We start from the raw sequence: 27,273 nt of genomic DNA, 5'->3' as shown, positions 1-27,273 counted from the left end.
GACCGGGAGTTCGCAGCTACGCATGCTCTTCGGCGCCGCTACCTCTCGTTGAGGGGCGAGGGTGTGCACTGATTCAGGGGAGGGTCACAGCTGGCACTGTGCCAGTCTGGATGTAACGGACGGACAGGATCTCGACCGGGAGTTCGCAGCTACGCATGCGCTTCGGCCCCGCCACCTCTCGCTGAGGGGCGAGGGTGTGCACTGATTCAGGGGAGGGTCACAGCTGGCACTGTGCCAGTCTGGATGTAACGGACGGACAGGATCTCGACCGGGAGTTCGTCTACACATGCGCTTCGGCGCCGCAACCTCGCTTAGGGGCGAGGAGGGTGTGCACTGGTTCAGGGGAGGGTCACAGCTGGCACTGTCCTAGGCTTTGGATGTAACGGATGGACAGGATCTCGACCAGGAGTTCGCAGCTACGCATGCGCTTCGGCGCCGCAACCTCTCGCTGAGGGGCGAGGAGGGTGTGCACTGGTTCAGGGGAGGGTCACAGCTGGCACTGTGCCAGGCTTTGGATGTAACGGACGGACAGGATCTCGACCGGGAGTTCGCAGCTACGCATGCTCTTCGGCGCCGCTACCTCTCGTTGAGGGGCGAGGGTGTGCACTGATTCAGGGGAGGGTCACAGCTGGCACTGTGCCAGGCTTGGGATGTAACGGACGGACATGATCTCTACTGGGAGTTCGCAGCTATGCATGCGCTTCGGCGCCGCCACCTCTCGCTGCGGGGCGAGGAGGGTGTGCACTGGTTCAGGGAAGGGTCACAGCTGGCACTGTGCCAGGCTTTGGATGTAACGGACGGACAGGATCTCGACCGGGAGTTCACAGCTACGCATGCGCTTCGGCGCCGCTACCTCTCGTTGACGTTGAGGGGCGAGGAGGGTGTGCACTGGTTCAGGGGAGGGTCACAGCTGGCACTGTGCCAGGCTTTGGATGTAACGGACGGACAGGATCTCGACCGGGATTTCGCAGCTACGCATGCGCTTCGGCGCCGCTACCTCTCGTTGACGTTGAGGGGCGAGGAGGGTGTGCACTGGTTCAGGGGAGGGTCACAGCTGGCACTGTCCTAGGCTTTGGATGTAACGGATGGACAGGATCTCGACCAGGAGTTCGCAGCTACGCATGCGCTTCGGCGCCGCCACCTCGCTGAGGGGCGAGGAGGGAGTGCGCTGGTTCATGGGATGGCCACAGCTGGCACTGTGCCAGGCTTTGAATGTAACGGACGGACAGGATCTCGACCGGGAGTTCGCAGCTACGCATGCGCTTCGGCGCCGCCACCTCGCTGAGGGGCGAGGAGGGAGTGCGCTAGTTCAGGGGCGGGTCACAGCTGGCACGGTGCCAGTCTTTGGATGTAACGGACGGACAGGATCTTGACCGGGAGTTCGCCGCTACGCATGCTCTTCGGCGCCGCTACCTCTCGTTGAGGGGCGAGGGTGTGCACTGATTCAGGGGAGGGTCACAGCTGGCACTGTGCCAGGCTTTGGATGTAACGGACGGACAGGATCTCGACCGGGAGTTCGCAGCTACGCATGCGCTTCGGCCCCGCCACCTCTCGCTGAGGGGCGAGGGTGTGCACTGATTCAGGGGAGGGTCACAGCTGGCACTGTGCCAGTCTGGATGTAACGGACGGACAGGATCTCGACCGGGAGTTCGTCTACACATGCGCTTCGGCGCCGCAACCTCGCTTAGGGGCGAGGAGGGTGTGCACTGGTTCAGGGCAGGGTCACAGCTGGCACTGTCCTAGGCTTTGGATGTAACGGATGGACAGGATCTCGACCAGGAGTTCGCAGCTACGCATGCGCTTCGGCGCCGCAACCTCTCGCTGAGGGGCGAGGAGGGTGTGCACTGGTTCAGGGGAGGGTCACAGCTGGCACTGTGCCAGGCTCTGGATGTAACGGACGGACAGGATCTCGACCGGGAGTTCGCATCTACGCATGCTTTTCGGCGCCGCTACCTCTCGTTGAGGGGCGAGGGTGTGCACTGATTCAGGGGAGGGTCACAGCTGGCACTGTGCCAGGCCTTGGATGTAACGGACGGACAGGATCTCGACCGGGAGTTCGCAGCTACGCATGCGCTTCAGCCCCGCCACCTCTCGCTGAGGGGCGAGGGTGTGCACTGATTCAGGGGAGGGTCACAGCTGGCACTGTGCCAGTCTGGATGTAACGGACGGACAGGATCTCGACCGGGAGTTCGTCTACACATGCGCTTCGGCGCCGCAACCTCGCTTAGGGGCGAGGAGGGTGTGCACTGGTTCAGGGGAGGGTCACAGCTGGCACTGTCCTAGGCTTTGGATGTAACGGATGGACAGGATCTCGACCAGGAGTTCGCAGCTACGCATGCGCTTCGGCGCCGCAACCTCTCGCTGATGGGCTAGGAAGGTGTGCGCTGGTTCAGGGGAGGGTCACAGCTGGCACTGTGCCAGGCTTTGGATGTAATGGACGGACAGGATCTCGACCGGGAGTTCACAGCTACGCATGCGCTTCGGCGCCGCCACCTCTCGCTAAGGGGCGAGGAGTGTGTGCGCTGGTTCAGGGGAGGGTCACAGCTGGCACTGTGCCAGTCTTTGGATGTAACGGACGGACAGGATCTCGACCGGGAGTTCGTCTACACATGCACTTCGGCGCCGAAACCTTTCGCTGAGGGGCGAGGAGGGTGTGCACTGGTTCGGGGGAGGGTCACAGCTGGCACTGTGCCAGGCTTTGGATGTAACGGATGGACAGGATCTCGACCACGAGTTCGCAGCTACGCATGCGCTTCGGCGCCGCCACCTCTCGCTGAGGGGCTAGGAAGGTGTGCGCTGGTTCAGGGGAGGGTCACAGCTGGTACTGTGCCAGTCTTTGGATGTAACGGACGGACAGGATCTCGACCGGGAGTTCGTCTACACATGCACTTCGGCGCCGAAACCTTTCGCTGAGGGGCGAGGAGGGTGTGCGCTGGTTCAGGGGAGGGTCACAGCTGGCACTGTGCCAGGCTTTGGATGTAACGGACGGACATGATCTCTACTGGGAGTTCGCAGCTATGCATGCGCTTCGGCGCCGCCACCTCTCGCTGCGGGGCGAGGAGGGTGTGCACTGGTTCAGGGGAGGGTCACAGCTGGCGTTGTGCCAGGCTTTGGATATAACGGACGGACAGGATCTCGACCGGGAGTTCGCAGCTACGCATGCGCTTCGGCGCCGCCACCTCTCGCTGAGGGGCTAGGAAGGTGTGCGCTGGTTCAGGGGAGGGTCACAGCTGGTACTGTGCCAGTCTTTGGATGTAACGGACGGACAGGATCTCGACCGGGAGTTCGTCTACACATGCACTTCGGCGCCGAAACCTTTCGCTGAGGGGCGAGGAAGGTGTGCGCTGGTTCATGGGAGGGTCACAGCTGGCACTGTGCCAGGCTTTGGATGTAACGGACGGACATGATCTCTACTGGGAGTTCGCAGCTATGCATGCGCTTCGGCGCCGCCACCTCTCGCTGCGGGGCGAGGAGGGTGTGCACTGGTTCAGGGGAGGGTCACAGCTGGCGTTGTGCCAGGCTTTGGATATAACGGACGGACAGGATCTCGACCGGGAGTTCGCAGCTACGCATGCGCTTCGGCGCCGCCACCTCTCGCTGAGGGGCTAGGAAGGTGTGCGCTGGTTCAGGGGAGGGTCACAGCTGGTACTGTGCCAGTCTTTGGATGTAACGGACGGACAGGATCTCGACCGGGAGTTCGTCTACACATGCACTTCGGCGCCGAAACCTTTCGCTGAGGGGCGAGGAAGGTGTGCACTGGTTCAGGGGAGGGTCACAGCTGGCGTTGTGCCAGGGTTTGGATGTAACGGACGGACAGGATCTCGACCGGGAGTTCGCAGCTACGCATGCTCTTCGGCGCCGCCACCTCTCGTTGAGGGGCGAGGGTGTGCACTGATTCAGGGGAGGGTCACAGCTGGCACTGTGCCAGGCTTTGGATGTTACGGGCGGACAGGATCTCGACCGGGAGTTCGCAGCTACGCATGCGCTTCGGCGCCGCCACCTCTCGCTGAGGGGCTAGGAAGGTGTGCGCTGGTTCAGGGGAGGGTCACAGCTGGCACTGTGCCAGGCTTTGGATGTAATGGACGGACAGGATTTCGACCGGGAGTTCGCAGCTACGCATGCGCTTCGGCGCCGCTACCTCTCGTTGACGTTGAAGGGCGAGGAGGGTGTGCACTGGTTCAGAGGAGGGTCACAGCTGGCACTGTGCCAGGCTTTGGATGTAACGGACGGACAGGATCTCGACCCGGAGTTCGTCTACACATGCACTTCGGCGCCGAAACCTTTCGCTGAGGGGCGAGGAAGGTGTGAGCTGGTTCAGGGGAGGGTCACAGCTGGCACTGTGCCAGGCTTTGGATGTAATGGACGGACAGGATCTCGACCGGGAGTTCACAGCTACGCATGTGCTTCGGCGCCGCCACCTCTCGTTGAGGGGCGAGGGTGTGCACTGATTCAGGGGAGGGTCACAGCTGGCACTGTGCCAGGCCTTGGATGTAACGGACGGACAGGATCTCGACCGGGAGTTCGCAGCTACGCATGCGCTTCAGCCCCGCCACCTCTCGCTGAGGGGCGAGGGTGTGCACTGATTCAGGGGAGGGTCACAGCTGGCACTGTGCCAGTCTGGATGTAACGGACGGACAGGATCTCGACCGGGAGTTCGTCTACACATGCGCTTCGGCGCCGCAACCTCGCTTAGGGGCGAGGAGGGTGTGCACTGGTTCAGGGGAGGGTCACAGCTGGCACTGTCCTAGGCTTTGGATGTAACGGATGGACAGGATCTCGACCAGGAGTTCGCAGCTACGCATGCGCTTCGGCGCCGCAACCTCTCGCTGATGGGCTAGGAAGGTGTGCGCTGGTTCAGGGGAGGGTCACAGCTGGCACTGTGCCAGGCTTTGGATGTAATGGACGGACAGGATCTCGACCGGGAGTTCACAGCTACGCATGCGCTTCGGCGCCGCCACCTCTCGCTAAGGGGCGAGGAGTGTGTGCGCTGGTTCAGGGGAGGGTCACAGCTGGCACTGTGCCAGTCTTTGGATGTAACGGACGGACAGGATCTCGACCGGGAGTTCGTCTACACATGCACTTCGGCGCCGAAACCTTTCGCTGAGGGGCGAGGAGGGTGTGCACTGGTTCGGGGGAGGGTCACAGCTGGCACTGTGCCAGGCTTTGGATGTAACGGATGGACAGGATCTCGACCACGAGTTCGCAGCTACGCATGCGCTTCGGCGCCGCCACCTCTCGCTGAGGGGCTAGGAAGGTGTGCGCTGGTTCAGGGGAGGGTCACAGCTGGTACTGTGCCAGTCTTTGGATGTAACGGACGGACAGGATCTCGACCGGGAGTTCGTCTACACATGCACTTCGGCGCCGAAACCTTTCGCTGAGGGGCGAGGAGGGTGTGCGCTGGTTCAGGGGAGGGTCACAGCTGGCACTGTGCCAGGCTTTGGATGTAACGGACGGACATGATCTCTACTGGGAGTTCGCAGCTATGCATGCGCTTCGGCGCCGCCACCTCTCGCTGCGGGGCGAGGAGGGTGTGCACTGGTTCAGGGGAGGGTCACAGCTGGCGTTGTGCCAGGCTTTGGATATAACGGACGGACAGGATCTCGACCGGGAGTTCGCAGCTACGCATGCGCTTCGGCGCCGCCACCTCTCGCTGAGGGGCTAGGAAGGTGTGCGCTGGTTCAGGGGAGGGTCACAGCTGGTACTGTGCCAGTCTTTGGATGTAACGGACGGACAGGATCTCGACCGGGAGTTCGTCTACACATGCACTTCGGCGCCGAAACCTTTCGCTGAGGGGCGAGGAAGGTGTGCGCTGGTTCATGGGAGGGTCACAGCTGGCACTGTGCCAGGCTTTGGATGTAACGGACGGACATGATCTCTACTGGGAGTTCGCAGCTATGCATGCGCTTCGGCGCCGCCACCTCTCGCTGCGGGGCGAGGAGGGTGTGCACTGGTTCAGGGGAGGGTCACAGCTGGCGTTGTGCCAGGCTTTGGATATAACGGACGGACAGGATCTCGACCGGGAGTTCGCAGCTACGCATGCGCTTCGGCGCCGCCACCTCTCGCTGAGGGGCTAGGAAGGTGTGCGCTGGTTCAGGGGAGGGTCACAGCTGGTACTGTGCCAGTCTTTGGATGTAACGGACGGACAGGATCTCGACCGGGAGTTCGTCTACACATGCACTTCGGCGCCGAAACCTTTCGCTGAGGGGCGAGGAAGGTGTGCACTGGTTCAGGGGAGGGTCACAGCTGGCGTTGTGCCAGGGTTTGGATGTAACGGACGGACAGGATCTCGACCGGGAGTTCGCAGCTACGCATGCTCTTCGGCGCCGCCACCTCTCGTTGAGGGGCGAGGGTGTGCACTGATTCAGGGGAGGGTCACAGCTGGCACTGTGCCAGGCTTTGGATGTTACGGGCGGACAGGATCTCGACCGGGAGTTCGCAGCTACGCATGCGCTTCGGCGCCGCCACCTCTCGCTGAGGGGCTAGGAAGGTGTGCGCTGGTTCAGGGGAGGGTCACAGCTGGCACTGTGCCAGGCTTTGGATGTAATGGACGGACAGGATTTCGACCGGGAGTTCGCAGCTACGCATGCGCTTCGGCGCCGCTACCTCTCGTTGACGTTGAAGGGCGAGGAGGGTGTGCACTGGTTCAGAGGAGGGTCACAGCTGGCACTGTGCCAGGCTTTGGATGTAACGGACGGACAGGATCTCGACCCGGAGTTCGTCTACACATGCACTTCGGCGCCGAAACCTTTCGCTGAGGGGCGAGGAAGGTGTGAGCTGGTTCAGGGGAGGGTCACAGCTGGCACTGTGCCAGGCTTTGGATGTAATGGACGGACAGGATCTCGACCGGGAGTTCACAGCTACGCATGTGCTTCGGCGCCGCCACCTCTCGCTGAGGGGCGAGGAGTGTGTGTGCTGGTTCAGGGGAGGGTCACAGCTGGCACTGTGCCAGGCTTTGGATGTAACGGACGGACAGGATCTCGACCGGGAGTTCGCAGCTACGCATGCGCTTCGGCGCCGCTACCTCTCGTTGACGTTGAGGGGCGAGGATGGTGTGCACTGGTTCAGGGGAGGGTCACAGCTGGCACTGTGCCAGGCTTTGGATGTAACGGACGGACAGGATCTCGACCGGGAGTTCACAGCTACGCATGCGCTTCGGCGCTGCCGCCTCTCGCTGAGGGGCTAGGAAGGTGTGCGCTGGTTCAGGGGAGGGTCACAGCTGGCACTGTGCCAGGCTTTGGATGTAATGGACGGACAGGATCTCGACCGGGAGTTCGCAGCTACGCATGCGCTTCGGCGCCGCTACCTCTCGTTGACGTTGAAGGGCGAGGCGGGTGTGCACTGGTTCAGGGGAGGGTCACAGCTGGCACTGTGCCAGGCTTTGGATGTAACGGACGGACAGGATCTCGACCGGGAGTTCGTCTACACATGCACTTCGGCGCCGAAACCTCTCGCTGAGGGGCGAGGAGGGTGTGCACTGGTTCAGGGGAGGGTCACAGCTGGCACTGTGCCAGGCTTTGGATGTAATGGACGGACAGGATCTCGACCGGGAGTTCGCAGCTACGCATGCGCTTCGGCGCTGCCGCCTCTCGCTGAGGGGCTAGGAAGGTGTGCGCTGGTTCAGGGGAGGGTCACAGCTGGCACTGTGCCAGGCTTTGGATGTAATGGACGGACAGGATCTCGACCGGGAGTTCACAGCTACGCATGCGCTTCGGCGCTGCCGCCACTCGCTGAGGGGCTAGGAAGGTGTGCGCTGGTTCAGGGGAGGGTCACAGCTGGCTGCCAGGCTTTGGATGTATGGACGGACAGGATCTCGACCGGGAGTTCGCAGCTACGCATGCGCTTCGGCGCCGCTACCTCTCGTTGACGTTGAGGGGCGAGGAGGGTGTGCACTGGTTCAGGGGAGGGTCACAGCTGGCACTGTGCCAGGCTTTGGATGTAACGGACGGACAGGATCTCGACCGGGAGTTCTACACATGCACTTCGGCGCCGAAACCTCTTGCTGAGGGGCGAGGAGGGTGTGCGCTGGTTCAGGGGAGGGTCACAGCTGGCACTGTGCCAGGCTTTGGATGTAACGGACGGACATGATCTCTACTGGGAGTTCGCAGCTATGCATGCGCTTCGGCGCCGCCACCTCTCGCTGCGGGGCGAGGAGGGTGTGCACTGGTTCAGGGGAGGGTCACAGCTTTCGTTGTGCCAGGCTTTGGATGTAACGGACGGAGAGGATCTCGACCGGGAGTTCGCAGCTACGCATGCTCTTCGGCGCCGCTACCTCTCGTTGAGGGGCGAGGGTGTGCACTGATTCAGGGGAGGGTCACAGCTGGCACTGTGCCAGGCTTTGGATGTAACGGGCGGACAGGATCTCGACCGGGAGTTCGCAGCTACGCATGCGCTTCGGCGCCGCCACCTCTCGCTGAGGGGCGAGGAAGGTGTGCGCTGGTTCAGGGGAGGGTCACAGCTGGCACTGTGCCAGGCTTTGAATGTAATGGACGGACAGGATCTCGACCGGGAGTTCACAGCTACGCATGTGCTTCGGCGCCGCCACCTTTCGCTGAGGGGCGAGGAGTGTGTGTGCTGGTTCAGGGGAGGGTCACAGCTGGCACTGTGCCAGGCTTTGGATGTAACGGACGGACAGGATCTCGACCGGGAGTTCGCAGCTACGCATGCGCTTCGGCGCCGTCACATCGCTGAGGGGCGAGGAGGGTGTGTACTGGTTCAGGGGAGGGTCACAGCTTTCACTGTGCCAGGCTTTGGATGTAACGGACGGAGAGGATCTCGACCGGGAGTTCGCAGCTACGCATGCTCTTCGGCGCCGCCACCTCGCTGAGGGGCGAGGAGGGAGTGCGCTGGTCAGGGGAGGGTCACAGCTGGCACTGTGCCAGGCTTTGAATGTAATGGACGGACAGGATCTCGACCTGGAGTTCACAGCTACGCATGTGCTTCGGCGCCGCCACCTTTCGCTGAGGGGCGAGGAGTGTGTGTGCTGGTTCAGGGGAGGGTCACAGCTGGCACTGTGCCAGGCTTTGGTTGTAACGGACGGACAGGATCTCGACCGGGAGTTCGCAGCTACGCATGCTCTTCGGCGCCGCCACCTCTCGCTGAGGGGCGAGGAGGGTGTGCTCTGGTTCAGGGGAGGGTCACAGCTTTCACTGTGCCAGGCTTTGGATGCAACGGACGGACAGGATGTCGACCGGGAGTTAGCAGCTACGCATGCGCTTAGGCGCCGCCACCTCGCTGAGGGGCGAGGAGGGAGTGCGCTGGTCAGGGGAGGGTCACAGCTGGCACTGTGCCAGGCTTTGGATGTAACGCACGGACAGTATCTCGACCGGGAGTTTGCAGGTACGCATGCGCTTCGGCGCCGTCACATCGCTGAGGGGCGAGGAGGGTGTGTACTGGTTCAGGGGAGGGTCACAGCTGGCACTGTGCCAGACTTTGGATGTAACGCACGGACAGTATCTCGACCGGGAGTTTGCAAGTACGCATGCGCTTCGGCGCCGCCACATCGCTGAGGGGCGAGGAGGGTGTGCGCTGGTTCAGGGGAGGGTCACAGCTGGCACTGTGCCAGGCTTTGGATGTAACGCACGGACAGTATCTCTACCCGGAGTTTGCAGGTACGCATGCGCTTCGGCGCCGCCACATCGCTGAGGGGCGAGGAGGGTGTGCGCTGGTTCATGGGAGGGTCACAGCTGGCACTGTGCCAGACTTTGGATGTAATGGACGGACAGGATTTCGACCAGGAGTTCGCAGGTACGCATGCGCTTCGGCGCCGCCACATCGCTTAGGGGCGAGGAGGGTGTGCGCTGGTTCATCGGAGGGTCACAGCTGGCACTGTGCAGGTTTTGGATGTAACGGACGGACAGGATCTCGACCGGGAGTTCGCAGCTACGCATGCGCTTCGGCGCTGCCACATCGCTGAGGGGCGAGGAGTGTGTGCTGGTTCATGGGAGGGTCACAGCTGGCACTGTGCCAGACTTTGGCTGAATGGACGGAAAGGATTTCGACCAGGAGTTCTCAGGTACGCATGCGCTTCGGCGCCGCCACATCACTGAGGGGCGAGGAGGGTGTTTGCTGGTTCCGGGGAGGGTCACAGCTCGCACTGTGCCAGGCTTTGGATGTAATGAACGGAAGGATCTCGACCGGGAGTTCGCAGCTATGCATGTGCTTCGGCGCCGCAATCTCTCGCTGAGGGGCGAGGAGGGTGTGCGCTGGTTCAGGCAAGGGTCACAGCTGGCACTGTTCCAGGCTTTGGATGTAATGGACAGACAGGATCTCGACCTGGACTATGAGCCATTAAAGGCTTTCGCTTCAATAAGTGTTTCGCCGCTGCAGATGATGCAGAGTGTAGGGAGTCGAGTGCGAAACGGTGACTGGACGGCATGCATGGTGCAGGCAGTGTTAGTTACGGGAATCGTTTGACACATTTTCTGGTTAGCCTGCCACGGGGGTTGTGGCGTTCTGAATGCAAGGTCATGGGTGGAGGCGAAATGTGAAAGGTGCTCGTGTGATGCGTGATATGAGTGCACATTAGGGAACCCTAGGTGGTCTGAGATAATCCGGAGCCCTCCATTACGTTTACTGGTCCCTACTGGGCTGCAGGCAAGCCGGTGTGCCATCATACACCGTTGGCTGGGGCAGGTCACCTTCATGGCCGCTGTTGCACACTGTCATGTGTGTTACTTATTGGGCATTTAGCGTCGGTTTGGTTCCGTTGCATCCTAGTGGTGTGCTAGGAATTTGCGGCCTCGCTTTTTCTGCACACTCCAGCTTGGGCCTTGCAGTTGAGCAGAGAGAGCAGTCCATTGTTTCCCCCTTCCCAGGACCACCAGGTAACCCAGATGTTCCACTTGGCAGCCCAGCGGCCTGTCACCACCACTGCACAGCATGTCATCTACATGGTGCGGCCTCGGCTGGCGCTTATGGACGTGATCGCCGAGCAGGTGCTAGAGTGAGTGCAGACACCTTCAACCTTGGTTGGACATTTCCATCTCGTGTGTTTTTCTTCACCAACTGGCCTACAGACGCACCCTTGCCTTCTTATTGAGACTGTTATGAGTGACTTGTAGCATGGTCAGCATACCTTAATAATTCAGCTTGCAGAAACATCATAGTAACAGTGACACCACCCATGCACTAAATTGGGCCAAATCAGACAAGCTGCGTCTTCTTCGTCAAAAAATTAGAAAAATTACGCCCAACTGCTCAAAAATTCGCTGCTTCAGAATTGGGTGCCACCGTGCACCAGCTGTGCAGGCAGACATAACCTGAGTAGTTGCCGCCGTTTCAGAATGTTAAGGTCTGTGGAATTCTGCTTATAATGAACATGACTGTCGCATGCCATTCATTCCTTATGTTCCAAAGTTTGCAGAAGATGCTCTCACTGTCGTCCGGCATAGTTTCAGCATGTGTTTTCGAGCTGCTGCTCGTTTCTCACATGGGCTTTCCAACAAAACTAAGGTAGTGCCAACTGTAGGCAACCCCAGTAAACAGCAGCTGGACTCGCCCAATAGCTGATGCATCTGGACCCCCACGTACTGGACCTTGACACACAACACCCTGCAGATCTAATTCTCACACAGCATCACTTACCTGTAGGCCTTCTTCTTGGGCATGCCCAAAAACAGTTGGGCCATTGCTTTGTTGCGGGAATATTACGGAAATTTGAGCTAGTTCGTACAGCGTCTTGGAAAAAAAAAACAGCACAAAAAAATGACAGGCGTGTAAAGAACAGACACCATAGGTACTGATTCACAGCTGAGTGTTTATTCACAAAATTCAGGATAAGTACATACTCTGAAAAAAAGGCAACATAAAACAAGAACAAAACAAGAAATCAATGAGGGGTTTCTAGATATGACAACTCTCATAACACAAGAATAACACAAGCTGTCGGGCTAGTTGCAGGACAACTGATGGGTCACTAACACATGTGCGCTCTTTCTTACAGACATGACAGGCGCCTGACACCTCCTTAACTAATTGATTAGGATGCCGAAACAAAATTTTGGTTTGGCCATGAAAAGGCTCACACCTACAGCATCTGCTACAGTGCTTTGCTAGATTTGAGAACGGCAGCTTTCCCAAAGATAGGCATATGTACCTTTAAGCACCGGCTAGTTTGTCTGATTTGTCGGACGGTGATCGCTCAAGCCCATCTATTTATTGACCAATATCCGTGCTCAGGATTTTCGAGAAAATCCTTGCGGATCGAATCAATAGCTTTACACAGAAATACAGCATAATTTGCCCACAGCAACATGGTTTTCGGCCAAACCATTCAACCTCATCAGCGGTGCAGCCTTTAGCCCACATTATAAACGGCGCTTTAAATGACAATAAACTTGTAGCTGTAGTCTTTCTCAATTTAAAAAAGGCTTTCGATACAGTCGACCATTCCATCATTTTGTACAAGCTAAAGCACTACGGTTTTAGGGAATGGATTTTTGATTTGTTTTCTAGTTACTTAGTGAACGTCATCAGATAGTTGTCATAAATAATGTCTCATCGTCACCACAACGTATTCACAGAGGCGTGCCCCAAGGGTCTGTTTTGGGACCCATGTTTTTTTCTATATACGTTCCGATCTTCCACGTGTCTTAAATTTCGGAGAAATGGTGATGTATGCAGATGACACCGCTATAATAATTACAGGCAATAGCATCGAGAAAATACAGTCCAAAGCAAACGTAGATTTGGCAAACGTCTCTAAATGGTTTTTCAGCCAACAAGCTTACTTTAAATGTCAAGGAAACAAAATATACTATATTTCACTCCTGTAGAAAACAAGTAGATGCTAACTCTGTAAACATTAGTATTGACAACTCTCTACTAGAATATACTCCTTGTTTTAAATATCTTGGCATAATCTTTGATAGACACCTGCACTGGCAAAACCATTTATTAGCAGTGGGGGCGAAGGTAGCATCGGGGTGCTATAAAGCGCTTCAAGCACGTGACTTTCTTGACACAAATACGTTACGCATTTTATATTTCTCCTTTATCCAAAGTCATCTCTCATACTGTCTGGAATCATGGGGATGGACCTACAATAGTTATCTCCAGCCAATCAGAAAATTGCAGAAACGATCATTACGAATATAACACATCATAACGCATTCTAAGCAGGATCACCCCAGCAACCCATTATTCCACAACCTACGGATATTACCCTTCGATTCACTACGCCTCCTAAAAAACAGCAACTGTCATAAACAGTTTCGTAAGAAACAGCCACCCCTTTTATGTGTCCCTCTTCCATACATCATCGCGTACTACTAGAAATGTAGCATTGGGCAACTTCAATCTACTGCCCACGCACAACGTTTATGGAGAACAATGGCTCTCTTTCATTGGTGTTCAAATATGGGATACTCTTCCACAAGAAATAAAATATGCTCAAAATTTTTCACTTGCAGCTTAAAAATTCTTTCAGCGCATGCATTAAACATGTTAAAAGACATCTATCTGCTGTTTGCATCTCATTTATTATTGTAATTTAACATGCACGATGTTTCTGAATTGAAGTGACTGTTCCTTGTTATGCTTTCTTTTGTCATTTGTACTATGTATATATTTCTCTCTCTGTTCTTCCAAGTTTTTTATTGTGCATGTGACGAAGTGTCTGCATTGGACCCATAACTAGCCTACAGCTACGGGTCCAAACAGTGCTGGAAACACTTTTATTGTGTTTTCATGGATAAATAAAGAATTTGAATTTAAGCCCAGCCAAAATTCCAGTAAGGAAGGGTGCCGGGCAGGGAGACATGATCTCGCCAATTCTCTTCACCGCCTGTTTATAGGAGGTGTTCCGTTTGGGGATAAGAGTTAATGGAGAATACCTTAGTAATTTGCAATTCGCTGATGAGAGAATCACTCAGGAAATGAACTGCAAAGCATGATCAATGAGTTAGACAGGCAGAGCGGAACAGTGGGTCTAAAAATTAACATGCAGAAAACCAAAGTAATGTTCAGCAGTCTGGCAAGGGAACAGCAGTTCACAATTGGTAGCGAGGTGTTGGAGGTGTTAAAGGAATACTACTTAGGGCAGGTAGTGGCCGCTGATCCGTATCATGAGAGGGAAATAACTAGAAAAATAAGAATGGGGTGGAGCGCATATGACAGGTTCTCTGGCATGGGGCACGAGGCAGAAACGTGGAGGCTAATGAAAAGGGTTCAGCTTAAGTTAAGGAGAACGCAGCGAGCCATGGAAAGAAAAATGATAAGTGTAACGTTAAGAGACCGGAAGCTTGCGGAGTGGGTGAGGGAAAAAACGCGGGTTAATGACATCCTAGTCGAAATCAAAAGGAAGGAATGGGCTTGGGCACGGCATATAATGCGAAGGCAAGATAACCGTTGTTACTTAAAGGGATACTGCATTAAATTTTAGACAGTCTAGTTTTTTGCTAGAATGAAAGCTGGCATTTCAGTCTGAATTTCTGAATAAATGGGGGCCGAATAAACGAGGTTTTGCTGTAGCAGCACTGCCCCTTGTACGTTTTTTTTTTTTTCAGAATGGAGGGTGGTTGCTAGCCCGCCACTGGTTTCCGGATGGGGACAGTAGCGATGCGCGTCTCGAAAACTGACTTCAGTGCTGTTCCTGGCATGTCTTCAGTCTGAACTAACCTGTGCGTGTGCGATTTCACTCAGAATTAACGAATGTGTGGTGCCATTGACTTACGTACATTTTGATGGGAGGAAGCAGGGAGGCTGAAATAACGAGGTTTGACGTTATTTCGAACAAACCACAAAGGACAGTGGCTCAAGAGTTAAAAAAAAGGCTAAGCACAGCCTTGTGTTTTGTCTGCCTTTTAAAATTTTGTGTTGTGGCATTCACACATTTGCTTCAAAATAAAGAGGCTGCAGATGCCATTACCGTATTTTTTGCAGATGTCAAAATGCATCTTATAGGATTGCTATTTTTTAAGTACATTGCGAACTCCATGAAACAAGTGTATGATACAACGCATTTACTTTTACCAAAGTTTAATTGAGCTTATTTACTAACACATCTTATTAATCTAGCTACATCTGATGTGAAGCATGTTCTTATGAAACCGAAGAGCAGTAAATGTTTGCTCAGGTGTTTGAACATGATTGCTGCATACTTGATGAGGATATTTTGCTGCTGCAAATATCATTAATTTCAATTTAGCTATAGTCATTTCCAGCTCATTTTAATTTCAACACGTTTCAAATTTTCTGTGCATTCGTGGAAGATTGCCTGCAACCAAATTTAAACCTAAAAGTGGCCAACTTCAAGTCACAGCAAAAGGTTACCAATAAAAGACACAAGCCAACACTTCCTTTCTTTTCTTCATCATCCTTCAGCCCTACAACTTGGTCTTCTGATACGGGTCATTCCACGCAAAACGTCCCAGACCACAAAAGCGATTCCTTTGAAAAAATTGTGCTAGTGGTCGAATATCTGAATTTAGTGTCTACAAAGTGTTTCTCTCTTGAAAAAATTTTGCTCACGTGAGCGTCCTTTGAAGTTTCCGTAAAGAAGCAAAAGTTGTTTGGAGGCACAAATTTGTAAATGAAGTGTGAAACAGAGTACAGTGAACAATCTTATTTTAGAATATTTCACTTGCGTTGTTCTTACATCTGACTTCATTAATGAAGCCATACAAGCATTTTCTGCACTTTCTTGGTGCAGTAAAAAAGCTAGAATAGAGGCGTTTCAACATTTTTTTCGCATAAACATTGTTAACATCTCAGATAAAATAATTTTTTCTGTGCTTTCACCTGTTCTAGCTTATGCTAAAAATAATTTAAAATTGTTAAGCTAAGTACTTTTTGAGAAAATTGGTTCCAAAGTTCGTAAACCTAAATTAAGGGTCAAGGCCCTCCTGGTAAACATACTTGAGGGCTTGTTATACAAACATTGCTTGTAATCTAGAAATTTTAATTCGAGTAAATTTTGTTTGAGGCGATGGTGATGAAAACGTAATGGTGAAAAGGGCCGCCGCGGTGGCTGAGTAGTTATGGCGCTTGGCTGCTGGCCCGAAAGACACGGGCTCGATCCCGGCCGCGGCGGTCGAAATTCGATGCAGGTGAAATTCTAGAGGCCCGTGTACTGTGCGTTGTCAGCATATGTTAAAGAACACCAGGTGGTCGAAATTTCCGGATCTCTTCACTACGGCGCCTCTCGAGAGGTAGCCTGAGTCACTTTTGGACGTTAAACTTCCATAAACCAAACCAAACCAAACCATAATGGTAAAAACGCTGATTATGAAAGGCTTGGGTTGCAGGAAGACCAATCAGGTTCCTAGTCCAGAAAACCATTGGTAAAAGCCACTGCCCATGCTCTTTCAACGAGGGCTCGTTGTGGCGAGAAAAAGAAATTGGAAGTCCGCAATCAACGCAAAGGCGCCCGTGTGCTGTGCAATGTCAGTGCGTGTTAAAGATCCCCAGGTGGTTGAAATTTTCCGGAGCCCTCCACTACGGCACCTCTTTTGTAGCGAAAGCTACACTGGCCATGAAATTGCGATTTCGCTGTGGCGGTGCTCCGAGGAGGCACAGAGACGGACATTGAGCCATTGCCTAGCAACCACCGCAGCGCGCTCGCCGCACCATCTGGCATGACGTCACACCGCGCGCCTCACCGCCCTTACATGCTTAACCGCTAACCAACGTATTCGGTGGCGGCATCTGTGGGAACCACTGAAAACCGCGCACACTCACTGAATAATAAAAAAAAAAACCTGTGTCGAGGCTGGGAATCAAAGCAGGGCCTTTGGCGTTTGAGGCGGAGATGCTACCGCTCCGCCACGACGGCTCAAGGTTTAATCATGAATAACGGCGCATCTAGTGAATGCACGGGTTTCATATATTATATCTCCCGATCCAGAAGTCTGCGTGTACCTTGGCCATGAGAATTTTATTCTTTTCTTCTCTCAGTCTCTCCTTTATCCCCTCCCTTAAGGCGCTCTTCAGGTGTCCGCTGAGATGTGAGACAGATACTGCGCCATTTCCTTTCCCCAGCAGCCAATTTTCAATTTCCGCAATCAGCCTCCTTGGTAGGTACTGCTGAACTGTCTTCACTGCAGAGCACGTACTATCGTGCTCAATGTAAAGTGCAACACGCAAGATGTGACAGCACATGTTTGCTTGACATATTAGTGCCATAGAAATAGGTGGTGACATGTACTATTGCACTCAATATAGCTTGCAACGCATCTGATGGGGTCCAACTAAGCTTAATCAATGCCCCATGCGAAAGTGCCCCCGAAGACCTTTGTTGTTTTCATTGACAGCTAACTCCAACAATTCCTAGCACCACTGGGCATGCGTTGCTTTGAAAAGTAGCTCCTATCACATCTTATGTGTTGCAGTCAACACTGAGCACGTTAGCATATGTTCTGCAGTGAAGACACGATTCGGCAGTGTCTGCCGAGGAGGCTGGTTTCTTCTCTCCAACAAAATTTACTTGAATTAAAGTTTCCTGATTACAAGCAACAAAGTTGATGTGTATTATGAGCCCTCTCATATATATTTATCTGGAAGGCCTTGATCCTTAATTTAGGTCTCCATCTCAGGAAAAAGTCACTTTCTGTGAACTTTGCAAGTAAGACCTCTCGTGATCAATGTCGTCAGCGCATGTGCTTCTGATCTGATGGGCAGAACATGCACAGTATCGAGGAGGCTCTCACCGGGAGAAGAAAGGCTGCGAGGCGTCTCGAATTAGGTCGCAGCATCTCGAATCAGCGAACAAAGGCGGTGAGGGAGCGCTCGACACCAGCAAAGCCCGTTCAGACGGAAAGTGGACGATTTTGCCCATCAGACCACACCTGTTTGACATCACGCTGTTTACACCAGGCAGCGTCTCGAATCGGCGAACAAAGGCGGCGAGGGAGCGCTCGACTCCAGCAAAGCCCGTTCAGACGGAAAGTGGACGATTTTGCCCATCGGGCCACACCTTTTTGGCATCACACTGTTTACACCAGGCAGCGTCTCGAATCAGGGAACACGCTCGACACCAGCAAAGCCCGTTCAGACGGAAAGTGGACGATTTTGCCCATCGGGCCACACCTGTTTGGCAGCACACTGTTTACACCAGGCAGCGTCTCGAATCAGGGAACACGCTCGTCACCAGCAAAGCCCGTTCAGACGGAAAGTGGACGATTTTGCCCATCGGACCACACCTGTGTGACATCACACTGTTTACACCAGGCAGCGTCTCGAATCAGGGAACACGCTCGTCACCAGCAAAGCCCGTTCAGACGGAAAGTGGACGATTTTGCCCATTGGGCCACACCTTTTTGGCATCACACTGTTTACACCAGGCAGCGTCTCGAATCAGGGAACACGCTCGTCACCAGCAAAGCCCGTTCAGACGGAAAGTGGACGATTTTGCCCATCGGGCAACACCTGTTTGGCATCACACTGTTTACACCAGGCAGCGTCTCGAATCGGGGAACACGCTCGTCACCAGCAAAGCCCGTTCAGACGGAAAGTGGGCGATTTTGCCCATCCGGCCACACCTTTTTGGCATCACACTGTTTACACCAGGCACCGTCTCGAATCAGGGAACACGCTCGACACCAGCAACGCCCGTTCAGACGGAGAGTGGATGATTTTGCCCATCGGGCCACACCTTTTTGGCATCACACTGTTTACACCAGGCAGCGTCTCGAATCAGGGAACACGCTCGTCACCAGCAAAGCCCGTTCAGACGGAAAGTGGACGATTTTGCCCATCGGGCCACACCTTTTTGGCATCACACTGTTTACACCAGGCAGCGTCTCGAATCAGGGAACACGCTTGACACCAGCAACGCCCGTTCAGATGGAAAGTGGATGATTTTGCCCATCGGGCCATGCCTGTTTGGCATCACACTGTTTACACCAGGCAGCGTCTCGAATCAGGGAACACGCTCGTCACCAGCAAAGCCCCGTTCAGACGGAAAGTGGACGATTTTGCCCATCGGGCAACACCTGTTTGGCATCACACTGTTTACACCAGGCAGCGTCTCGAATCAGGGAACACGCTCGACACCAGCAACGCCCGTTCAGATGGAAAGTGGATGATTTTGCCCATCGGGCCACACCTTTTTGGCATCACACTGTTTACACCAGGCAGCGTCTCGAATCAGGGAACACGCTCGTCACCAGCAAAGCCCGTTCAGACGGAAAGTGGATGATTTTGCCCATCGGGCCACACCTTTTTGGCATCACACTGTTTACACCAGGCAGCGTCTCGAATCAGGGAACACGCTCGTCACCAGCAAAGCCCGTTCAGACGGAAAGTGGACGATTTTGCCCATCGGGCCACACCTTTTTGGCATCACACTGTTTACACCAGGCAGCGTCTCGAATCAGGGAACACGCTCGACACCAGCAACGCCCGTTCAAATGGAAAGTGGACGATTTTGCCCATCGGGCCATGCCTGTTTGGCATCACACTGTTTACACCAGGCAGCGTCTCAAATCAGGGAACACGCTCGTCACCAGCAAAGCCCGTTCAGACGGAAAGTGGACGATTTTGCCCATCGGGCCACACCTTTTTGGCATCACACTGTTTACACCAGGCAGCGTCTCGAATCAGGGAACACGCTCGACACCAGCAAAGCCCGTTCAGACGGAAAGTGGACGATTTTGCCCATCGGGCCACACCTGTTTGGCAGCACACTGTTTACACCAGGCAGCGTCTCGAATCAGGGAACACGCTCGTCACCAGCAAAGCCCGTTCAGACGGAAAGTGGACGATTTTGCCCATCGGACCACACCTGTGTGACATCACACTGTTTACACCAGGCAGCGTCTCGAATCAGGGAACACGCTCGTCACCAGCAAAGCCCGTTCAGACGGAAAGTGGACGATTTTGCCCATTGGGCCACACCTTTTTGGCATCACACTGTTTACACCAGGCAGCGTCTCGAATCAGGGAACACGCTCGTCACCAGCAAAGCCCGTTCAGACGGAAAGTGGACGATTTTGCCCATCGGGCAACACCTGTTTGGCATCACACTGTTTACACCAGGCAGCGTCTCGAATCGGGGAACACGCTCGTCACCAGCAAAGCCCGTTCAGACGGAAAGTGGGCGATTTTGCCCATCCGGCCACACCTTTTTGGCATCACACTGTTTACACCAGGCACCGTCTCGAATCAGGGAACACGCTCGACACCAGCAACGCCCGTTCAGACGGAGAGTGGATGATTTTGCCCATCGGGCCACACCTTTTTGGCATCACACTGTTTACACCAGGCAGCGTCTCGAATCAGGGAACACGCTCGTCACCAGCAAAGCCCGTTCAGACGGAAAGTGGACGATTTTGCCCATCGGGCCACACCTTTTTGGCATCACACTGTTTACACCAGGCAGCGTCTCGAATCAGGGAACACGCTTGACACCAGCAACGCCCGTTCAGATGGAAAGTGGATGATTTTGCCCATCGGGCCATGCCTGTTTGGCATCACACTGTTTACACCAGGCAGCGTCTCGAATCAAGGAACACGCTCGTCACCAGCAAAGCCCCGTTCAGACGGAAAGTGGACGATTTTGCCCATCGGGCAACACCTGTTTGGCATCACACTGTTTACACCAGGCAGCGTCTCGAATCAGGGAACACGCTCGACACCAGCAACGCCCGTTCAGATGGAAAGTGGATGATTTTGCCCATCGGGCCACACCTTTTTGGCATCACACTGTTTACACCAGGCAGCGTCTCGAATCAGGGAACACGCTCGTCACCAGCAAAGCCCGTTCAGACGGAAAGTGGATGATTTTGCCCATCGGGCCACACCTTTTTGGCATCACACTGTTTACACCAGGCAGCGTCTCGAATCAGGGAACACGCTCGTCACCAGCAAAGCCCGTTCAGACGGAAAGTGGACGATTTTGCCCATCGGGCCACACCTTTTTGGCATCACACTGTTTACACCAGGCAGCGTCTCGAATCAGGGAACACGCTCGACACCAGCAACGCCCGTTCAAATGGAAAGTGGACGATTTTGCCCATCGGGCCATGCCTGTTTGGCATCACACTGTTTACACCAGGCAGCGTCTCAAATCAGGGAACACGCTCGTCACCAGCAAAGCCCGTTCAGACGGAAAGTGGACGATTTTGCCCATCGGGCAACACCTGTTTGGCATCACACTGTTTACACCAGGCAGCGTCTCGAATCAGGGAACACGCTCGTCACCAGCAAAGCCCATTCAGACGGAAAGTGGGCGATTTTGCCCATCGGGCAACACCTGTTTGGCATCACACTGTTTACACCAGGCAGCGTCTCGAATCAGGGAACACGCTCGTCACCAGCAAAGCCCGTTCAGACGGAAAGTGGGCAATTTTGCCCATCGGGCAACACCTGTTTGGCATCACACTGTTTACACCAGGCAGCATCTCGAATCAGGGAACATGCTCGTCACCAGCAAAGCCCGTTCAGACGGAAAGTGGACGATTTTGCCCATCGGGCCACACCTTTTTGGCATCACACTGTTTACACCAGGCTGCGTCTCGAATCAGGGAACACGCTCGTCACCAGCAAAGCCCGTTCAGACGGAAAGTGGACGATTTTGCCCATCGGGCCACGCCTGTTTGGCATCACACTGTTTACACCAGGCAGCATCTCGAATCAGGGAACACGCTCGTCACCAGCAAAGCCCATTCAGACGGAAAGTGGACGATTTTGCCCATCGGGCCACAGCTTTTTGGCATCACATTGTTTACACCAGGCAGCGTCTCGAATCAGGGACTACGCTCGACACCAGCAACGCCCGCTCAGACGGAAAGTGGATGATTTTGCCCATCGGGCCACACCTTTTTGGCATCACACTGTTTACACCAGGCAGCGTCTCGAATCAGGGAACACGCTCGTCACCAGCAAAGCCCGTTCAGACGGAAAGTGGACGATTTTGCCCATCGGGCCACAGCTTTTTGGCATCACACTGTTTACACCAGGCAGCGTCTCGAATCAGGGAACACGCTTGACACCAGCAACGCCCGTTCAGATGGAAAGTGGACGATTTTGCCCATCGGGCCATGCCTGTTTGGCATCACACTGTTTACACCAGGCAGCGTCTCGAATCAGGGAACACGCTCGTCACCAGCAAAGCCCCGTTCAGACGGAAAGTGGACGATTTTGCCCATCGGGCAACACCTGTTTGGCATCACACTGCTTACACCAGGCAGCGTCTCGAATCAGGGAACACGCTCGACACCAGCAACGCCCGTTCAGACGGAAAGTGGATGATTTTGCCCATCGGGCCACACCTTTTTGGCATCACACTGTTTACACCAGGCAGCGTCTCGAATCAGGGAACACGCCCGTCACCAGCAAAGCCCGTTCAGACGGAAAGTGGATGATTTTGCCCATCGGGCCACACCTTTTTGGCATCACACTGTTTACACCAGGCAGCGTCTCGAATCAGGGAACACGCTCGTCACCAGCAAAGCCCGTTCAGACGGAAAGTGGACGATTTTGCCCATTGGGCCACACCTTTTTGGCATCACACTGTTTACACCAGGCAGCGTCTCGAATCAGGGAACACGCTCGACACCAGCAACGCCCGTTCAGATGGAAAGTGGACGATTTTGCCCATCGGGCCATGCCTGTTTGGCATCACACTGTTTACACCAGGCAGCGTCTCAAATCAGGGAACACGCTCGTCACCAGCAAAGCCCGTTCAGACGGAAAGTGGACGATTTTGCCCATCGGGCAACACCTGTTTGGCATCACACTGTTTACACCAGGCAGCGTCTCGAATCAGGGAACACGCTCGTCACCAGCAAAGCCCGTTCAGACGGAAAGTGGGCAATTTTGCCCATCGGGCAACACCTGTTTGGCATCACACTGTTTACACCAGACAGCATCTCGAATCAGGGAACATGCTCGTCACCAGCAAAGCCCGTTCAGACGGAAAGTGGACGATTTTGCCCATCGGGCAACACCTGTTTGGCATCACACTGTTTACACCAGGCAGCGTCTCGAATCAGGGAACACGCTCGTCACCAGCAAAGCCCGTTCAGACGGAAAGTGGATGATTTTGCCCATCGGGAAACACCTGTTTGGCATCACACTGTTTACACCAGGCAGCGTCTCGAATCAGGGAACACGCTCGTCACCAGCAAAGCCCGTTCAGACGGAAAGTGGACGATTTTGCCCATCGGGCAACACCTGTTTGGCATCACACTGTTTACACCAGGCAGCGTCTCGAATCAGGGAACACGCTCGTCACCAGCAAAGCCCGTTCAGACGGAAAGTGGACGATTTTGCCCATCGGGCAACACCTGTTTGGCATCACACTGTTTACACCAGGCAGCGTCTCGAATCAGGGAACACGCTCGTCACCAGCAAAGCTCGTTCAGACGGAAAGTGGGCGATTTCGCCTATCGGACCACACCTGTTTGGCATCACACTGTTTACACCAGGCAGCGTCTCGAATCACGGAACACGCTCGTCACCAGCAAAGCCCGTTCAGACGGAAAGTGGACGATTTTGCCCATCGGACCACAGCTGTTTGACATCACACTGTTTATACCAGGCAGCGTCTCGAATCAGGGAACACGCTCGTCACCAGCAAAGCCCGTTCAGACGGAAAGTGGGCAATTTTGCCCATTGGGCAACACCTGTTTGGCATCACACTGTTTACACCAGGCAGCGTCTCGAATCAGGGAACACGCTCGTCACCAGCAAAGTCCGTTCAGACGGAAAGTGGACGATTTTGCCCATCGGGCAACACCTGTTTGGCATCACACTGTTTACACCAGGCAGCGTCTCGAATCAGGGAACAAAGGCGGCAGAGGAGCGCTCGACACCAGCAAAGCCCGTTCAGAGGGAAAGTGGACGATTTTGCCCATCGGGCAACGCCTGTTTGGCATCACACTGTTTACACCAGGCAGCGTCTCGAATCAGGGAACAAAGGCGGCAGAGGAGCGCTCGACACCAGCAAAGCCCGTTCAGACGGAAAGTGGACGATTTTGCCCATCGGGCAACGCCTGTTTGGCATCACACTGTTTACACCAGGCAGCGTCTCGAATCAGGGAACACGCTCGTCACCAGCAAAGCCCGTTCAGATGGAAAGTGGGCGATTTTGCCCATCGGGCAACACCTGTTTGGCATCACACTGTTTACACCAGGCAGCGTCTCGAATCAGGGAACACGCTCGTCACCAGCAAAGCCCGTTCAGATGGAAAGTGGACGAGTTTGCCCATCGGGCAACACCTGTTTGGCATCACACTGTTTACACCAGGCAGCGTCTCGAATCAGGGAACACGCTCGTCACCAGCAAAGCCCGTTCAGACGGAAAGTGGATGATTTTGTCCATCGGGCCATGCCTGTTTGGCATCACACTGTTTACACCAGGCAGCGTCTCGAATTAGGGAACACGCTCGTCGCCAGCAAAGCCCGTTCAGACGGAAAGTGGACGATTTTGCCCATCGGGCAACACCTGTTTGGCATCACACTGTTTATACCAGGCAGCGTCTCGAATCAGGGAACACGCTCGTCACCAGCAAAGCCCGTTCAGACGAAAAGTGGACGATTTTGCCCATCGGGCAACACCTGTTTGGCATCACACTGTTTACACCAGGCAGCGTCTCGAATCAGGGAACACGCTCGTCACCAGCAAAGCCCGTTCAGACGGAAAGTGCGACGATTTTGCCCATCGGGCAACACCTTTTTGGCATAACACTGTTTACACCAGGCAGCGTCTCGAATCAGGGAACACGCTCGTCACCAGCAAAGCCCGTTCAGAAGGAAAGTGGACGATTTTGCCCATCGGGCAACACCTTTTTGGCATAACACTGTTTACACCAGGCAGCGTCTCGAATCAGGGAACACGCTCGTCACCAGCAAAGCCCGTTCAGAAGGAAAGTGGACGATTTTGCCCATCGGGCAACACCTGTTTGGCATCACACTGTTTACACCAGGCAGCGTCTCGAATCAGGGAACACGCTCGTCACCAGCAAAGCCCGTTCAGACGGAAAGTGGACGATTTTGCCCATTGGGCCACGCCTGTTTGGCATCACACTGTTTACACCAGGCAGCGTCTCGAATCAGGGAACACGCTCGTCACCAGCAAAGCCCGTTCAGACGAAAAGTGGACGATTTTGCCCATCGGGCAACACCTGTTTGGCATCACACTGTTTACACCAGGCAGCGTCTCGAATCAGGGAACACGCTCGTCACCTGCAAAGCCCGTTCAGACGGAAAGTGGACGGTTTCGCCCATCGGGCAACACCTGTTTGGCATCACACTGTTTACACCAGGCAGCGTCTCGAATCAGGGAACACGCTCGTCACCAGCAAAGCCTGTTCAGACGAAAAGTGGATGATTTTGCCCATCGGGCAACACCTGTTTGGCATCACACTGTCTACACCAGGCAGCGTCTCGAATCAGGGAACACGCTCGTCACCAGCAAAGCCCATTCAGAAGGAAAGTGGACGATTTTGCCCATCGGGCAACACCTGTTTGGCATCACACTGTTTACACCAGGCAGCGTCTCGAATCAGGGAACACGCTCGTCACCAGCAAAGCCCGTTCAGAAGGAAAGTGGACGATTTTGCCCATCGGGCAACACCTGTTTGGCATCACACTGTTTACACCAGGCAGCGTCTCGAATCAGGGAACACTCTCGTCACCAGCAAAGCCCATTCAGAGGGAAAGTGGACGATTTTGCCCATCGGGCAACACCTGTTTGGCATCACACTGTTTACACCAGGCAGCGTCTCGAATCAGGGAACACGCTCGTCACCAGCAAAGCCCGTTCAGACGGAAAGTGGACGATTTTGCCCATCGGGCAACACCTGTTTGGCATCACACTGTTTACACCAGGCAGCGTCTCGAATCAGGGAACACGCTCGTCACCAGCAAAGCCCGTTCAGACGAAAAGTGGACGATTTTGCCCATCGGGCAACACCTTTTTGGCATAACACTGTTTACACCAGGCAGCGTCTCGAATCAGGGAACACGCTCGTCACCAGCAAAGCCTGTTCAGACGGAAAGTGGACGATTTTGCCCATCGGGCCATGCCTGTTTGGCATCACACTGTTTACACCAGGCAGCGTCTCGAATCAGGGAACACGCTCGTCACCAGCAAAGCCCGTTCAGACGGAAAGTGGACGATTTTGCCCATCGGGCAACGCCTGTTTGGCATCACACTGTTTACACCAGGCAGCGTCTCGAATCAGGGAACACGCTCGTCACCAGCAAAGCCCGTTCAGACGGAAAGTGGACGATTTTGCCCATTGGGCCACGCCTGTTTGGCATCACACTGTTTACACCAGGCAGCGTCTCGAATCAGGGAACACGCTCGTCACCAGCAAAGCCCGTTCAGACGAAAAGTGGACGATTTTCCCCATCGGGCAACACCTGTTTGGCATCACACTGTTTACACCAGGCAGCGTCTCGAATCAGGGAACACGCTCGTCACCAGCAAAGCCCGTTCAGACGGAAAGTGGACGATTTTGCCCATCGGGCAACACCTGTTTGGCATCACACTGTTTACACCAGGCAGCGTCTCGAATCAGGGAACACGCTCGTCACCAGCAAAGCCTGTTCAGATGAAAAGTGGACGATTTTGCCCATCGGGCAACACCTGTTTGGCATCACACTGTTTACACCAGGCAGCGTCTCGAATCAGGGAACACGCTCGTCACCAGCAAAGCCCGTTCAGACGGAAAGTGGATGATTTTGCCCATCGGGCCACACCTTTTTGGCATCACACTGTTTACACCAGGCAGCGTCTCGAATCAGGGAACACGCTCGTCACCAGCAAAGCCCGTTCAGACGGAAAGTGGACGATTTTGCCCATCGGGCCACACCTTTTTGGCATCACACTGTTTACACCAGGCAGCGTCTCGAATCAGGGAACACGCTCGACACCAGCAACGCCCGTTCAAATGGAAAGTGGACGATTTTGCCCATCGGGCCACACCTTTTTGGCATCACACTGTTTACACCAGGCAGCGTCTCGAATCAGGGAACACGCTCGACACCAGCAAAGCCCGTTCAGACGGAAAGTGGACGATTTTGCCCATCGGGCCACACCTGTTTGGCAGCACACTGTTTACACCAGGCAGCGTCTCGAATCAGGGAACACGCTCGTCACCAGCAAAGCCCGTTCAGACGGAAAGTGGACGATTTTGCCCATCGGACCACACCTGTGTGACATCACACTGTTTACACCAGGCAGCGTCTCGAATCAGGGAACACGCTCGTCACCAGCAAAGCCCGTTCAGACGGAAAGTGGACGATTTTGCCCATTGGGCCACACCTTTTTGGCATCACACTGTTTACACCAGGCAGCGTCTCGAATCAGGGAACACGCTCGTCACC

General features: G+C 54.6%; 1 protein-coding gene across 4 annotated transcripts in view; it reads left to right on the top strand.

Moving 5' to 3' along the window:
- Positions 1–27,273, top strand: part of car (vacuolar protein sorting-associated protein 33A) — a gene marked incomplete at its 3' end in the record, with an annotated part of 181,399 nt that overhangs the window by 27,710 nt on the left and 126,416 nt on the right. For 2 of the 4 annotated variants that reach the window (XM_077655785.1, XM_077655787.1), the window contains 1 exon segment: positions 10,815–10,942. In XM_077655785.1, coding sequence (XP_077511911.1) covers positions 10,815–10,942 — 128 coding nt within the window. 4 annotated transcript variants of the gene reach the window in all.

Source organism: Amblyomma americanum, chromosome 2 (genome assembly GCF_052857255.1).
Source record: "Amblyomma americanum isolate KBUSLIRL-KWMA chromosome 2, ASM5285725v1, whole genome shotgun sequence".
NCBI classification, from domain to species: Eukaryota; Metazoa; Arthropoda; class Arachnida; order Ixodida; family Ixodidae; genus Amblyomma; species Amblyomma americanum.
Note: the sequence above shows the minus strand (reverse complement) of the source record. Positions and strands in the feature narration are given on the sequence as shown.